General features: G+C 43.2%; 1 protein-coding gene across 9 annotated transcripts in view; it reads right to left on the bottom strand.

The window, feature by feature from the left end:
* Positions 1-17,831, bottom strand: part of CLOCK (clock circadian regulator) — a 2,260,868-nt gene that overhangs the window by 1,566,932 nt on the left and 676,105 nt on the right. For all 9 annotated transcript variants that reach the window (XM_085642074.1, XM_085642079.1, XM_085642082.1 and 6 more), the window contains 2 exons: positions 10,454-10,513; positions 3,447-3,595 (listed from right to left, as the gene is read on the bottom strand). In XM_085642074.1, the coding sequence (XP_085498200.1) occupies positions 3,447-3,595; positions 10,454-10,513 (209 nt within the window). The remainder of the gene's footprint in view (positions 1-3,446; positions 3,596-10,453; positions 10,514-17,831) is intronic.

The raw sequence follows: 17,831 nt of genomic DNA, 5'->3' as shown, positions 1-17,831 counted from the left end.
GTGACACTTATTGGTGGGCAGGAATGCATTCGGAGATTGATGATTTTGTCTTAAATTGTTGTATTTGAAGTACTTCTGACAAGTCTCTTAAGACATCCGTCCCTCCTCTCATGCCTGTAGAAGTGCCAGATCGTCCTTGGGTCAAATTAGGAGTCGATGTTATGGGACCTTATTCGACTCTCAATGGTAACTTTAGATTTATTCTTGTTATGATTGATTATGCTTCAAAGTGGCCTGAGTACAAATTTGTTAAGGAAGCTGAAACCAAGAGTATCATTAATTTCTTGAGGGAAGTTTGGTCTAGAGAGGGGTCCCCTGAAGTTCTTGTTTCAGATAATGGGAAACAGTTTGTTGGGAAAGAGTTTGAAACCTTTTTGTCTATGTACGGTGTAAAACATTTGAAAAGCTCCCTCTATCATCCTCAGGGGAATGGCCTAGTTGAAAGGATGAATAGATTTTTCGGGGACTGCGTGAAATGGGCCAAGACCAACAACCAAGATGTTCTCAAATCCATGGAAAACATGATATGGTTCTATAGGACGACTCCCCATTCTTCTACCAAGGTTTCTCATTTTGAGTTAATGAGGGGTAGGAAACCCATTACGTCTTTTCGTCCAGGGTGGATGTCCAAGTGGATTGATGTAGAATCAGATGTGCGGAAACTTATGTCTTGGGCTAAGGATAATGCCGCTGTCACTCAAGCTAAACAAAAAAGAAATTTTGATGCTAAGAAGGGGTCGAGGACTTCTATTCTTAATATAGGTGATTTGGTTAGAATAAGGTAGTCGGTGTATTGTAACAAAGGTGAAAGCAAATTTGGACCTCCTGTTAAGGTTATTAAGATTATGGGGAATGCCATTCAGGTTGAAGGGGGTTTTTGGTGGAATTTGTGCAAGGTTGCTAAAGTCACTTCCGCTACTGTACAAGTTCTTCATAATAAGCATGTTGGTCCTTCTCATGGCACTGATGCTCTATCAGAGGATGTCAGAAGGAGTTCACGCAGTGTGATTAAACCTGCTAGATTTAGGGAATGATCTTCCATGTTGTTATACTGTTTTTGTTATTCTTTCAGTTGATTTTTCTGTGTTTTTATTTTATAATTGTTTGTTTTACTTTCTTGCTTTATTTTGTTAGAAGAAAAAGAGGTAATGTAGTAATCTGTTAATGCCAAGCTTATGTAAGCCTATGTATGATGTATTCTGTTAGAATGTTTACTGCTGCTTAGTTACGTGAGAATGTTACATTGCCACTCTTGAGGTTGTGTCTGTTGGAGTTGGCTGCTTCCAAGCCTTCTCTTTTCCATGTAGCCAGTAATAAACCTCTCAAGACATCATCTGCATTCCTGTCCATTTACTACAGAATGATATACAAGAGCCTGAGGAATCATCAGTGCCTTCAGGAATTCCAAAGATTCTTAGGTTCCCTCTTCCGTTTTGGTCTTCCAATTCAGCTATGCTTTTTTTTCATGATTTTTGATGATAGTTGTAGTGCCTGTACGTCCTCGGTTGCTCTGGAGGTTGTGTCTTCCACAGTGCTGATTCTATGCTCTGACGCTGCTATTTTGTTGTTGATAGCATTGATATCAGCCCATATCACACCTTCTCTCCAGTTGCATTGCCAGTGTTTTTAATATGGTATCCATCATGCTGTTAATGGAAATTTTATTTTTGATAGGAGAGTACGATATAGGTGGCCCAGTTTTTAAGTGCTTGAAGTGGGATTTAGATTGGAAGAGCCAGAAGATTATTACGTCTAACTGAGCATCTAATTTTGATCTTGGCTGTGTATTCAGCTGGTCTATGGGGGCTCGTCTGTGGTGCTTTCTTTGTTTTGGCCAGGGGGCAGTGGTGCTTCTTTTGTCCGCATAGGTGCAGAAGTTGTGGAGAAATAGGTAGCAGTGCATTGAATATAGCGCAAAAGGCCTTTGGCTTTTATCTGTTGATAGATTAGGCTGTGTTGGAGTTCTTAGAGTGCTTGCTACAACGTTGCATTGAAGGAGTCCCGTTTATGGCACGGTGAGCCAAAGACTTATGACTCTCTCGCTATCCCTTCCGGGAGAAGCCAGTCATCCAGTCAGCTCTGATGAAAGTGAACTAAATAGAGTACATTTTCAACACACACATTCCTTTTAATGTCTATATTTACAATACCCGCTTGTCCTGTAAGTAATAATTTAGGCTGTCTCTTCTATTTGTTCTCCCTGTCTCCAGTGCTGGCCATGTGGCAGGTTACTCAATACCAGGGTTCATCTTGGTGATGCAGGTGAACAAAAGATTCAGTACGAAGCTGTCCTCGACCCCAACATAAATCAGTTCAATCAGCAGGCATAATAAAGTAATATTAGTCTGTTGTAATGCTTTAAAAGTTTAAAGAAGGCTTTAGAAGTTTAAAGGCTCCAGGGTTGGCAGATAGCACAGTACCAAGAATGCTATAAATCTGGGCATCATATTAGGGTTAGGCAGAGCGGCATCAGTAAAGTAAAACACTAATATCAGAGGAGCGCTGCTATGGTGAGTGTTGTGCCGAGCTTCATTCCATGTTCAGGTCTGAACTGCGGGGCGCTAGCTGCCATTTTGAAGGCTTGTGCATGTCAGCGTAAGGAAAGTTTGGGGAAGAGAAAAACCTCTCTATGAGGAAGTCTGTCAGGCTACAAACCTTAGAGGTTATATGTGCGCATGTTCCGACACTAGAATAAGGTCTTTATTCTGGTGCAGCTGTTCTTGGAATGCCTGTTTATCTTCATAGAGTTAACCTCTGTGCCAAGCTTAGGGACGGAGCTCGGCAGCCCTGGGCTCCTCCTTCCAAGCCATGTACCCATAAAATGATGTTTCTCACAGCAGGTAGCACTGGGGTGGTCTCCAAATTGTAACATCAACAAGATTTGAACAATGATGTGTGAGGTGTGTAGCTGGTTGCTATCAGCCTCTCTGAAGCAGTAATCGGGAACAGACAAGGAGACATGCCCAACTTTAAAGCGATCTAATCCATGAACAACAGAAACTACAGTCTCATCTCTTAATCCTACCAGCAACCAGTTGGCAGTGCTCAGGACAAACTAATCGGCAGCCCATTGATAACAAAAGTCATCATCTAATTTCTAAATTTGGCCCTGTGTCCATTCTCCTCACTTCAGTGCGTGGATATGCACACTTGAGTGACAGAAGTGAAGCTAAAACACGTTTATTGTTTGGAGAAGCTGTCTTCATTCTCCATCTTGTGCTATGCCAAATCAAGAGCATTCAAAAGTAATGCCACTGGATTCAGTACTCAGACTCATTCACACATACATTCATAATGTAACAAAAGGTAAACCTACATAGACCGTGTCAGTGTTTATTCATTTGAAAAATGTGCCCTTACTTATTTTTTGAAGAAATTCATGAAAAGCTTTGAAATAGCATTTATATCTGGATAATGTTAGGCAAGAGTAACGACGACCAACATACCTCTGTCCTTTCGTAGGAAATCAATACTATTCTGCAACACAGTAGATTTGTCCATTTTTCGAGCATTTCCTGGAAGCATAGATCCCAGCTCTTTGATGAGAATATTAAACTGGTCCCTTCGTTTTTTCTCAGATTTATTTCTAGAGACTCTGAAGAGGACGTAGGATAAAGAGAAATATTATTCATGATTTATTTCTATATTATTGTACAGGCCTATTGTGAAATAATTTGAAATAAACCATTCACATAATTCATAATTTAAAAAATACAGTGATGAGCTTGTGATTATATTGTGGCCAATTCTTTAAAACAATACATAGAATGATCCTTCTCTCTCACCTCCTGCTGTAGGCTATTTAAAGTATCATTCTTCCTAATTTGGGGTGCTTGCTTGGCAAGGCACGAGGGACCACCACTTTATATTTCAAAGGTACACTGAATAACCACATAATAAATTCTTCAGCTCATAGATGAATTTTATATCGAAAGGAATCATTTTTTGATATGTTCTTTTTATCACCGGTGAAAGCTTTTCTTAATGTTTTAGTCCAGACTAGTGAGCAAGCCTAACTTTATAATGACCACCTTATCATCCTGTCTTTTTACAAATCAGTTCAGCCAGGCCTTATGATTCACCCCACATACCGAAGTCTTGCAAGATCAATAAAAAAAAGCGAAGATTTCGAATGGCGATCTTGAGATCATGCCATCCCAACGCACTCAATTTCCACAATAGTTTTACCATTTTCAATCTGTAATTTCTTTGTGTATTTCTCAATGCTCCAAGTACGTTCCTCATGCACCTTGTAATTCATTTGAAGTTCTTTGGATTAGTTTGGCGATTTTGTGCTTTTCCTCAATGTGGTGCAACTGGTCCGAGTTTGTTTTTTCTGCTGTCTCCATGGTGTCATCCTTCCTCAAGTCGTCTTGCAGTCCAGTTGCCACAGCCCCCACCTCTTCATTGCTTGGCTGAACTTGCTCTTGTGTTGAGCCTCAGAAACTATTTCTCTTGTTTCCTTAGGTCTATCTCTGTTGAATATGAGGGCTTTCGGTCTTCATATATTTGCCAGTTTATGTGGCATATTGTTGAGTCCTGTCCTGCAGAGTCTATGTTTTGCATCTACAAAGCAGGCAGTTTACAGCTGGACAGTAGTAGTGAAATCTGTGACTATCATGACTTTTTTATTTGCCACATCGAAACACACTTATTTTCGTGATTTATGCTTGCAAGTAAATGCAGTAAACAGACCACAGCTGGCCAGGGTGGGGAACACGCCGGCAATCTGTGGACCTTTCTAATGCGTAGAACTATGATGGAACCTCTGAAGCCACAGTTTTCTTCAACCATTCCTCAAAAAAAGTAGACCATAAGTTCCCCTCAAATTCCTCTGGAGGCCCAATACCCCGATTTTATTTCCGCCTGGTGTGGTATCAGACTCCTCCGACCAGTATTATAGAAATCTAACACATTTGTAAGATCTTTCACCTGCTTCTGGAGTATCTAAGTCATTGTTTTCAATTCTGCTAGTGTGGTCTCTGCTGACTCTGCTATTTTTCATTGGTCATCTTGTAACGTTGACGGACACCATGTCGATCTTATACTCCAGTATGACTTTGGTTGATGAAGCAGCTGCCAGGATTGCATCAAGTTTATTCAAGTCTATACCATTTGTGAGCCATCTGTGAGTGTTGAGCAACTGTTGTATTTGTAGCCGTCCCACTCGGCCCAACATTCTGTTTCATTTCTTCAGATTCCTTCACTAGTTTATGTTGTCTCATTGCAGTCTAGATAAAGATCCTGCCATTACCAGAAATTACTTGGCCGATGCATTAGGGCAAACCTGGGGAGTATTGTGAACCTATCTGTTCAAGTTCTGCTAAAGTGGGTTTGTCTTATGTAGCAGATTGTACTCTTAATAGTGCCAGGCATTAGGAAGTGATCAATACTTCGGGTATTCTATGGGGAAGCTCCTAACTAAACTCTCTTTCTTCTGTCGTGTTTCTTTAAAAACTATGCTATGGGGTACAATGGGGCTCTGATCTGCTCTTTCCCCTTCTCATTTCTCATTGTTGCTCTGGTGCACCAATCTGTTGGCAGAGGGCCAGTTTAGTCCCCTAATCTACTATCCTCAACAAGACTCTGATGTCTCAGTGGCAGCCCACTCTCCCACAGCGCTTGCACTTTCCTATCACCTAAAGGTACACCACCCACAATACAGTTCCACTCCCCTGGCTAACCACAAGAATATCACCAGAGGCGAATGTGCAAATCACCAAGCATGGGGGGAAGAGGAGCAATTCTCCTGCTCTCATCTCTACGACAAATGCTCCTTTTTGCCTTATATCAGTCTCCAGGTTCTTCATCCGCCTCCTCTGTATAGGGGTCACATTAAGGACTGCTATCCATCTGCTCCCCCTCTTCAGCCACCTGAGAGAGATCATACTGGTTAGTCTCAAATCCTCCTTTATGGAATTCAGATTGAAGAAGTGATGCTCCTCTGAGACACAGTACATCTGGGATAGAAGGCTCCTCCATACCTTCGTCTGCCAATATTATTTTTTGCTAGAATCATGCATACAGCATTTATGTACTTCTCAGGCAATTATGTTTGAGGTGGATGACCTGTACCCAGAAGCGAAACAGAATATGTGAAACTTTGTTTTGCTTTAAATTTCCACTGCACCAGATTTTCTATTTTTTGTGCACAGTAACTTTTCTTTTTAGCCTGTTTTGTCTTTGCTTCTCTCTGTTTTTGTCTATGCGTCAATTTGGTTTTTTCGTATCATTTAATTTTTGTTAGTTATTACTGATTTAACTGTTGAAAGTGCAATTATTGTTATTATCATGACATCCATACCAACTTCACTCACTTATGAGCAAGTAATTTGGAGGGTTCCCTTAAGTCGAAGTAACACTGAAGATTCCATCAGCAGAAGTATCAACATCAGAATCATGGACATCAGGCGTACAGGCTTTGATGAATTTAGGGCATCATATATTTAGAGGACATAACTACACCTGAAATGGCACTGAAGCCAATTGCGTCAGGTATGATGGTGTAGGTCTCAAAGTTGAAGTGGAAGTAATCACACAGCCCTTACCAGATTTGTAATTGGGAGGTTTGGTGACAGTTGCAGAAGGTTTGTTACATCTGAAGCCTTAATTTACAAAGATCTGGAATTCTTCGTAGATCTATCAGTATGTTCCTGCTAGGATTCAAAGAAAACCAGCCACGTAGTCTTCCCTTCCTAGGTCCATGGGGAACCCACTGAAAGATCTGTAGGTGATGATACAATCAGGAAATAAAACAAGCGACACACTCTTAATGAGGGTCTTCTGCCATCATCTTCTCAGGAGGTAGCATTCACTCTTTAAAGAGTGATTTTGTATTTTCATTTCTGTGTCCATTTCCATATCAAAATTGATTTCTCTGGCAGAAGTTCTGATATGGAAGAAACATCTTCAGCATAAAAACTATAGTCAAAATACGCTTTAGTGAAAATAATGTTGAGAAAAGCAGAACCCTAGGGAGTCTCCATAATACAGAAAATACAATACAAATCTAACCAAATGGACCCTGGTGGAGTAGCTACCTGGTCAGGAGATCAGGTGGATGAGCAGCAACAAGTCATACAGAAATAAAATAAATGCCATGGTTACAGCTTTAAATATAATGGGCCCGATTTACGAAAAAGGACTCACAAATGCATACACACCTGCCAGAAATCCCATTAAGAATACCTGGCAGGCCTTAAAAAGGATCATATGTGACTATTAACTGCTGATCATCACTAGACTGCCATTATTAGTTGAACTGCATGTGGCTCTATATAATGCAGGAAAACATATTTCCTGCTACGTCCTCCACCATTCCTATTCAGTGGCCTAGTAGACCATAGGTCTAAATCATTCTCGGTTTGGAAAAGACTGTACATACTGAAAACCTACCTCAGCAAAGACTAAATGGAGATCCAGATTAATGAGAACCTCCAAGATTTCCTCACCACACTGGAGAAACTACACATGGATACAAAATATTGTGTACACTACTCAATCAATTTCCAGCCTTCCCTTGGCTAACCTGGATATTTCCAAAACTTTCATTATGTCTGAGCAACTAGAAAGCAATTACTTGCAAACACCTTCTTTCCATAAAATCAGGATTCTCCCTTGACCCCTACCATGCTCAAATCCTCTGTTTGGTCATAATATTTGTTTAAATTGTCCTGACTAAATTAGGTAAACTATCACTCAAACTTTGCAATGTCCCATCTAGCAGGAAATAGGCTATTAGAGCACTTGTTTAGATAACTGACTGAAGCCCCTAATATATTAAACTAATTTAGGTCCTTCTCTGCTTCTAGTCTCAATCAAAATACTAAATACAGAAGTACATTTTCAACTGTCTTCCGTTCTTGAAATAAACAGAATCCTAGCTCTTTTCCCAAATGACTTCCACCCACTCCACAGTCTAGAAACTGCCTGAAATATTTTCTGGGTGATCGCTGTTGATATAGTATTACATGATAGCCCAATAACACAGCTTCACCTGGTTTGTGTAAGATGTCATGCCCTTACCTGAATTAGATCATATTTACAGGCTCACATTCAAGTGGTCTACCTTCCTCCTTTTCAATCTCTGTTCAGGAACATAGTTCCCCAAGGCTCTTTGCTCAGCCCCACTCTTTTTAATATCTACATCCAGCCTATTGACGGGCCCAATCAGTCTTTCACTGTGACACTAATAATCAATGCTGACCATAACCAAATTGTATTCCACTTCGCCAATTCCTCTAACAATTCTTGTCTCAACTTTCAAACCTGTGTCTTGAAGGCAATCACACAGATGAATGAGAATCATCTCAAAGTCAACACAGTCAAAACAGAAATCTTGCTCGTAGGTAAGCAGTCTTTACTCTCGTCTACCGATTGGTGGTCATCAAATCTAGGGCCCCTCTACTTCAAGTAAGCAAAGTGCATAACCTAGGATTATGGTTTGACAACAACCCATCGCTGATCAAGTAGATGAGCAAGATGTACACCTCTTCTTTTAATCTACCCCATCTCTTGCAGAAAATGTTTCTTCTTTTACTTATTACCTCACAACAGATAGTAGCTCAGACTACTATGATGTTGCATTTTGAGTACTTCAATTCTCTCTGTCTCAAGACTCCAAATGTAACTTCTGTCCAGACTGCAGCGCATCTAAAATATTGCAGTCTAACTTTTTTTTTTCAATTTTCCATGCCATTGCCCCGTATCTTCTTTTATGGACTCAGTTCTCTGGCTGTCTATCTCCAAATGCATCTTACTTAAGTTCCTCTGTCTGGTTCACTGTGCTACCATGATCAACACCCTGTTTACCTACACTCTAATTCTTATATAACACTCCTATTGCATCCTCATATTGACCTCTTTGTACTTTCTATCTCAAACGACTGACTATTCAAGACTAGAGGTCACTCCTTCCCCAAACTAGTGGCCAAACATTGAAATAATGTGACCACAACAAAGACAGTTGTTTTTTCCCTACCCGAGCCCCTCCTCCATCGGGCATAGATGACCCACAGGGTAAGATGGATGTGAGCTGGCCTCACATCATTTTAATTTGTAACCTGTGATGCACGAGTGCATTGTCACACTTACAATTTGTGCATGCAAATGTGCATGCCAAGTGTTTGTCTTTAGTTTTTAGGCTATGGTTATAAACTGTGTGTTTGTTTGGTGTGTTCTAGGGGCCTAGAAAAGTGCGGGACCACAAAGGTCAGCCCAACTTAAAAGTGGCACTAACAGGGTTGTATGCCACAATTTGAATTTGAGTTCCATCCTGTAGAAATCCATGGACTCTTGTGAGCTAAGAGGCAGTAACATGTGGATGGTCTAAGGTATTTCTTTTCATTCAAATTAAAAGGTGGTGTTGATGTATCACATTGGTCTTTATATATTCACATCACAGGTTCAATAATTAGAATTGCCTCCTTTACTTTAAAGTGCAGGCCTGCACTTCATTGAACTGGGTTTTTGAAGAGCGAGGGGAGTCCTATGATGAAGCATGACACCTTGTGGTGTGTGAGGACATTCAGTCACAATTTTTTGTTTGCCCCTAGATAGGCTTGAGATGGACAATCACTCATAGAAGAATAAATTAACATTTACTGGGGGGAATTTCTAGTGCTTGACATATGTGGCTGGGGGCCAGCTCCCCCTAGAGATCCCACCGCCTCCTGTTTCCTGCCTTGGTAAATGTACGGGATTTTGTGTTTTGATCAAACATTGGAAGACCTTGCCTCTTCCACTGCATCAGATACAAAATCATTTGGCATTCAAGAAAGCTCCTAAAACCTAGCTTTTCTTTGCTCAACTCTTTCTCCTGTGCACTCTTTAGCTTTAAGTGAAATCCTTGAACACCAGGAAACGTTTCTGTAGGGATTTCATGCTCTATACATCTATAGAACAGAATAGTGTCAGTAACTGCTGAAAAACATCTGCCAGTGGGATCAAGTCCCATATTTTGGTTGCGGTTAGAGAAATGTTACACAATAATTGTAAAAATCTGGAGAAGGAGATATAGCACATCATGACTTCGTTTCCAGTTTAATCAGCTGCTATTTCTTCTTACGATTGCTGGTCTTATAAAGAACAAATATGATACCAAGAACTTGCTATATTCACTTTTGTTGCACTTTTGCTTGAGTACACCTACATATGTCTCTACCATGAAAAAGTACGTAATACTGTACAACCTAAATCAAAATATTGCTTGTCATACAGAAGTTCCATTTTGCAATAAAGTCAGAGAGATGCAAACAAGATGGATGTACATGTGGGTAATAGAGACTGCCTGCGACTGAGGGGGGCGAGTCTGCTGGTTTAACAGGCGAGGGAAATTTCAAATATGGAATGTCCAAGCCACCATCATATATGCACAAATCTCTAAATATTCCAAAGTAACTACGAGAATATTTTCCCCATTAATACTTGAAAACAAACAATATAATTGTCCTACCTTTTTGCTTTATCCTTGTCATCGTCATCAATAAATCCATCAAAAATACTAACATCATCTCTGCAACATAAATGATAGCAAAGTGAGTCAAAAAAGAAAACTGAACGCATGTATTTATCACACAAGGCAAAAGAGATACAATTGAACTGCCTTTGACCAAAGTCCTGGAAACTGCAAAACAAGAGGAAAGCAAATCTTTATGTTTGTTATTTTTTGGAGTGTGTGTGAAGATATACCAATTCAGTTACAGCTAATTCTCTAAAGCAAACCTATCTTTGAAAAGGATTCATCTACTTCTAACGCTCAAACCACTTTAGGTCCTGGAATCTCCAAAACAATAGAACGCAAACCTTTATGTTAATGTTCATTAGGTACCACAATGACTAGGTCATACCAAGCAGTAAAGTAATGCCTCTGAACTCTCAATACTTGATGAGGGTTACACTAACAATATATGGGATGATGTAATGAGGTCTTCTAAAACTATCCATTTTCTTACTCCTTATGAGTTGTACATAATGGTTAGAGACAGGCCCATACCTTTATAGCTAATTTTCTAAAGCAAACTGATCTGTGAAGATCCCTACAGGACTCAGTGCAAGCTCATTGGCAGAAATATGAGAGGAAGACAGAGAAATTGCATAGTTACTTTAACTTAAACAGCCAAGTTGAACATTCAGTATCAGCAGTGCTAAACAGTCATAACTGGAGAACATGCTTTCAATACTTGTCAGTACTTTTTATAACTCCTTTTCCAAGACTTTTACACTACATAATGCAAGTCCTTACGAATAAAAAGGTAAAGTCTTTGCCACACAAACAACCTGACCCGGGAACCAAAGCCCACTCTAAGAAACCAAAGTAGACCACAGGGGAAAAAAAGGTGCCAGGCTAATTTTGACTTATTGTGATCCACACTAACTCATAAGCCCCATTAAAAACACACTAGGAAGAAACTCTGAGGAGTTATAAGTTAAACCAAAGAAGAAGACAATTTTTGAGGAATCAGAAAACACCCAGAACATAAGACCTCACTTAAAGCACTGCTATTTTGAGATTGCATGTTTATTGAAACAATTGTGGTTCAACGGCAGAGAGCCAACCTATTATGTCAACGATTAAGGCAGGTGACACCCAGAATTGTCTGAGGCTTGTCATTACTTGCACAAAGAACTGGAAGGAAAAGTACTTACGAATAGGCACAAAATTCCAAGGCCCTATCCCAGGGTTAATAGTAGCAGTTGGGACCTTGACCACACCTACTGATTGAAGATAGGGTCTCTCAATGAAGCCAAACTACCAATGCTCTGGGAGGTGCTAGTGGGCATGCACCTGCAAATGGGAAATCCAAGAACTTTGAATCTGTTACAGAGCTGGTTGGTAGGGAAGTGCTCTTGGTGTTAGCTGGTAAGAAGGTGAAGTTACCTGTAAACAAAAATAATTTCTGCTCCTAGAAAGCCCATCACATTCTACTCCTTTCCCACCCAATGGGGCGAGGGACTGTGTAGGAAGGGAGGATCCTTCTAGCATGGTTACACTCAGTTTTTGCCTGTTGCCAGTGTGCTTTTGACCTAGTCTACTGGGATCCTGCTAATAAGGACACTAGCAACTGTGCTTTCTCCCCTAAAGTGACATGGTAAGTACTTTGGTACCTCCACAATTGGCTACTGGTGTACCTAGTATATGGTACTAAGGTACACAGGGCATAGGTACACCAGGGGTCTCCCATGGGCTGTAGCATGTGACTTCAGGCCTGCCATTGCAGCCTGTTTGAGTTAATGCTTGCACCTCTCACGACAGATATGTTTCATTTTATCTATGGTCACTGCACTTAACACCTATAAGTCAGCCTTATGGCAGGCTCTTCAGCTCCTAAGGCCAGGGCGCTTGGTTATAAGTGTGAGGGTACCCCTGCATGAGCAAGACACCCTACAAACCCCGGAGTCGATTCTCCAGGCTTTATAGACATATAGCGAGCATCAGTCATTACGAGATGTCTAGCTAAAGTGGCTGCACCAAACCTGGTCATGTTTGGTATCAGCAAACAAAGAGAATGAGCTTGAAGCTAAGCTTTTAACAGCCCAATCATCCGGGCCATCACTTGGATCACTCTTTTTTCACATCTTTGAAGAGACATGAAAGATCATATTCTCTCATTCATGTCCAAATATCTTGTTTTTAATTCTACCCCAGGAACCACATAATAAAGATTTTGGTACCCTGGAGGTAGTTTTAACTTCTCACTTTCACGGTATTCACTACTCACAACGAAAAAACCAGCTCTGCTGTATTCAGGTGTCAAAGCACACCTAGGAAGCTCTCTGTTTCCTGGGTGGGAACCCGATGATGAAGCAAGCCACCAACTAGGTTGGTGGGTGAGGGTTCTTCTCCAAACCTAATAGGTTCGCTGCAAGGGAAACTTTTTTTCTGATGGCTCGGATGATTGGGCTGTTAAAAGCTTAGATTCAAGCGTGTTCTATTTGTTTGCTGAATCTCAGATTAGGGGAGACAAACTAGCGCCTTTGTTCCTTCCTCTCTCTCTTTCCCTTGTTAATTCATGTTTGGTATCAAACATGTTGGAATCATGCCCCAACATCAATTCCAGTGTTGGAGGTATGATCCCAAGTTCAGGGTCTGCAAGCAAGCTAGTGCTGTTGCCGATCACAGACACTATTCTGCCTCCTGCTGCTGAGCCAAGCTTGAGCAGGGGAAGGTAGAACAATAGGTCTCCTGTCACAGGGAGGTGTGACCACCTCCAAGACAGGACTTGGGGACCGATTACGTCTTTTTGGCAGAGTGGTGGCGTGGTGATGCCACCGCTCTGGCCGAAGTACACCGCTGCCTGCCCACCAGATTAGGACTTTAAAGTAGTCTAGCAGGCGCGACGCGTAGCGGTCCCATGGCAGTGCCTATTTAAAGGGTTCCGTGCCTTTCAAAACGGCACTGCAATGGGACTACACTGCAAGGTTCCAGCACGGCATGGACCCCAAAGTCCATGCCGTGCAGGAGTCCATGTACATGCAAACAGGAGGGCACATGTCATGCCCCCCTGAGGCACAGGTGCCCTGTAGGGCCTCCCTTTGTTTCATATCCTCCAAGAAATACATGGAGGAAGAACCTCCCTGTAAACCCTGGAGGAGAGGAAACTGTAATATGCTTGGCGCGACCACAGAGGTTCCAGCGAGCATATAGCTGTTATGGGTGGTTGGACCGCCGCTGTGACGGTGGCCCGATCCGCCACCACCGCGAATCAGGCGGTCCTCGGACTCCCAGATTAGTAATTAGGCATTTAGTGTATTGGGCTGGGGTGGGGGCACTTGCCAGGGCCACCAGACTGCTTTGAAGGGCACATTTACGCTCCTTGCATACTACAGTTTGAACCAGTTAAGGAACCCTTGTTCGCCGCTCTGGTGCGAAACTGGACATGGGAGTATCCCCCCGTCTGTCTAGCCCCTCCTCTGGGAGGAACCCCAAGTCGTTCCAACCCTTTCCTTAGGATACTTAAGGGGTCCCATGGGACAAGACTCAACCCTAAAACTAGGTCGCTCTTCTATCGCAGTGATTCTTGGACTTCGTTGGACTTCCACTGGAACTGAGACTGCATCAAGGAAGACTCCTGTTGCTCCTGGTCTTACTGTTGTTCAAGTCTTCTTCGTCGTCTGTGTCTGTGCTTCAACAGACCTGTGGATATCAAGGACACACAAAAAAATCTCCCTTGAAGTGAAGGAGTCACTCCCATTCATCTGTAGGCACAGCAACAAAGCTGACCGGTTTGCTACTCTTGTCATTCTACGCATACCCCAAGGCCCAGCAACATGGTTCTGCAGCTCCTTAGAGGCATGACCTGTCTTCCCAGCAATTTTGAGGACAATATCCCTGGTCGTGCCACTGGGACAAAACTCATGTGCACCTCGCCAACTTGTTGTTGCCAAGGCTTGTTGGCTCTGCACTCCAGAGATCTCCGGGCTAAAGGAAGCTCCAGCCTGCAGCACCTTATTTTCCCAAGATCAGTGTCCTCACTGCCTCCTCTGCACCGTGGGCCTTCATCTTTGGTGATCTGCTCGAGGTCCTCTTGCTACGCCTGTGTCTTCGGCCTGTGGGTCCTCCTGAGGGTCTTGTCTTGCTTCACTGGGCTCCCTGTTTGCTCCAGGCCTGCTCTGACTCGCCTGCATTTTGTGAGTCCCTTGGACCTTGCTGGTTCCAACGTTTGCTCCTTTTTGTCTTTCATGCCAGTTGCGGTTACTAAGGCTTGTTGGTGCTCCGGCCGGACACCGATAACATTGACACCGACATTTGAACTGGGACAGCTCATGAACGGCTCCTGGTCTTCCTCAGCATCTCCTGGTCCCCACAGCTGCAGCGACAAGGTTCCTCAGAACCCGTTAACATAGGTGCGCATTGTGTTTCCGTGCATCCTGGTCACCTCCTAGTGTCAGACTCTATCCCCTCTGCTTCCAGGTCCCTCACTTCCAGAATCCACCCTTGGATTCCACCGCACTCCTTGGAAACTTTCTACAGAGGCTTCTTCTTCTTCGAAGTCTCCCACTGCTGCCTTCAGCGGGTTTCAACGTCATTTCACCCCTATGCACCCGGCTTCCCTGGTGCAGGTAACCTGGTTCCTGGAGCATCCACGGGTGGGCTGGCTATCCAACTTTCTGTCTTCCAAGGGGTTTCTTCAGGGTCCTCCGGGAAGGGTACTTCTTTAAAACTGCAACCACATTGACTTCCATTGGACACGCAGCTGTGTTTCCACTCTGCAGGCAGCATTCGTGGGGTACCTGGATCCTTACTTTGGTGGGTTATGTGTCCCCGGCTCCTCTGGTTCAAGTTCCATTCTGGTTTGCAGTTCGCATTTCACTTTCTTAATATATGGTTTGGTCTCCCCCTAGAGACCAGTGTATATTTGTACTAACTAACATATTTGCTTTTATTGTGTTGATATCTCAGGGTAGGAGATATACCAATGTGTTAGTGATAGTGTGTGTAATAAATAAGACCTATTTCTTATAAACACAGTGTGTTTTATTTTGTATCTAATCTACACTACTCATTAAAGTTGGTAAAACAAGCTGCTTTACGCTCCTTCAAGATAAGCCTAAAGGCTGCTCTCTTACTACACCAGCGTCACACGCGCGCCCTCCCCTTTTGGCACACTGTTCTTTTGCTCGCCTTAGCATGCCCAGCCGTGATTTAGGCGACTGCTGCTCGGGCAAACACTTGGCGGATCGCTGCCGTTGCTCTACGCTATCCCCGCATCACCAAGGCAACCCTTGACGCTTTCACCATCTCGATCACAAAAGCATGATTGGTCCTGCATGGTTGTCCACGCCCACTGCTACACTTCGTATTGGTCTACGGAGAGCGTATCGCTTCTCATCCTCACAACACCAGCCTCACGTTACCTAGGCGACTCTGGAAACGCTTCCACACACGTGACATCAACTACGGGCGGGTCCGTTGACTCGTCCGCCTTATTTGGGCATACGCTGTTGCTGGGGCTATACCATTGGCCTTTCGGAGTGGCCATGACACAATCAGGCACTGCGCTGCATGTATCGTCCTCACGCCCGCTCGGAACACCGGATACAACACACCGGGCACCATTTCTCAGCCGTAATTCCTCTCCGCTGAATCCAATTTAAGCCTCAAACTCACTACTTAAACACCAACCCCGCAGCCTCACTTCTACTTTCGGGAGGACCGGGAACAACACCGTAGGCTGAACACGGGACACTTTCCCTGAGACAGTAAGAGTATGAATGCAAGCTAGTTTGTAACTGGACCCCTCGGGTTCGTTACTGTGTGAATGAGCGTGCACTTTACTGGCATGTGGAATTTCAAGGTTCCTGATACCGGATGATTACCATCTGATGAAAACTGTGATTTACCTTCTCTCCCTCCAGAATGAACAGGAGTGCCCCCTCCCCCTCCCCCCATGTGGCAAGTAGTTGTTTCAACTAGGGTAAGACCCATGAGAGCATCTGACTCTCGATCTGTTTGTGTACACACATAGAGTGGCACAAGTCACGTGAATAGTCACTCACACTAAGGAATTTACGCATGCGTTGTTTCTTTCCATTTATTTTTTGTCTTTAATGTTGTGTGTTTTTGACCCATTTCTACAGTTATTACACAAATGTTTGTTGACTCCTCCCTATAGGCTTGACGGTTGGAAGCCAAGTAGGAAGCGGAGTTCGGCCCTCGCCACACCCGCACAGTGGTACTTTCTTGCTACCTGTTGGTAAGAACGGAGCCCCAATTCTAACTTAGCTCCTGATGAATTCCCTGGACCCGTTCGGGCAAACTAGGCAGAAACATGTCGACCTTTCACAAGACGGTTAGGGGACACTAAATACCCCACTCACCGTCCTTTTGTTTTTAGCATCATATAGTTATTGGCCACATTAAAAACTTCTCTGGTAACTATAATGATTTTTAACTTCACGTTCCACCTCACGGGCCCCCACTCTTTAGTTTAGAAGTGCATCCCTGTCTCCAGGTGTATGCCCGCCCTCCATCAAACGAAGGTTTTGGAGGGCGAGGACTGGCCGATGATGAAGCATGACACCAGGTGGTATGTGAGATCAGTCCGTCACTTTTTGTGAGATGCCCTAACTCACAATAGGTCTTTAACTGTAGTAGGGTCACACTCCATTAGGAGCAGCTCTTTGTGGTAATCATTCAGTAATGGAGGCCGCTAGCTCCTAAAACCCCACGCCTCCCGTTCCCCCTCCATACACTGTGGAGTTCCCCTTGTGATTGCTCTCCATAGCTACCTGTCATGGAACATGTCATGAGTAAAGTAATATGTGAAGTCACAAGCAGTGCATGTCAGGGGAGCAAGTTATAGTTAGCTCTGCTAACCTTAGTTTATTTTAGATGAACTTCTAGTTTTTTTTTTTGTTAAACAAAAACAGATCCTTTCATCACACCTAACTATAACGTTACTTTAACCTTTGCTTTTTCCACTGAATTTCTAGGGTATTTTTAATGTAAAGTAGTATTTTAAAGCTAACCCCCAACGTGCACTGCCTTTTGGCCGTGTGCAGCGGGAGTTGAATGAAGGGCCTGGCCTGTGACCAGGGCTTACAGTAAACCCCCCTCAGGCAGCCATCCTCAAGCAGCGCATAGCCTTTAGCCAAGCACAGCAGGGACTAGGTAAAAGGGCCTTTCCATTGTGGCCAACTCATTAGGAGGCAGCCAACTACCCGCAAGCACCTAACCCCACACTGTGCACAGCCTTTCAAAACTCAAAGCATGGGGTTGGCTAAAGGGCCTGACTTACAGCTAGGCCCTGCGTTTAACTACCCGCAATAAGCCACCCAGAGGCAGTCAACCTAATGCCTTGCAGGGCCTGATGGTGTGTGGAGTGGGCTTA

The sequence above is a fragment of the Triturus cristatus genome, chromosome 2_2 (genome assembly GCF_964204655.1).
Source record: "Triturus cristatus chromosome 2_2, aTriCri1.1, whole genome shotgun sequence".
In the NCBI taxonomy this organism is placed as follows: Eukaryota; Metazoa; Chordata; class Amphibia; order Caudata; family Salamandridae; genus Triturus; species Triturus cristatus.
The sequence above is the reverse complement of the archived record's forward strand: the minus strand, read 5'-3'. Positions and strand labels throughout refer to the sequence as shown.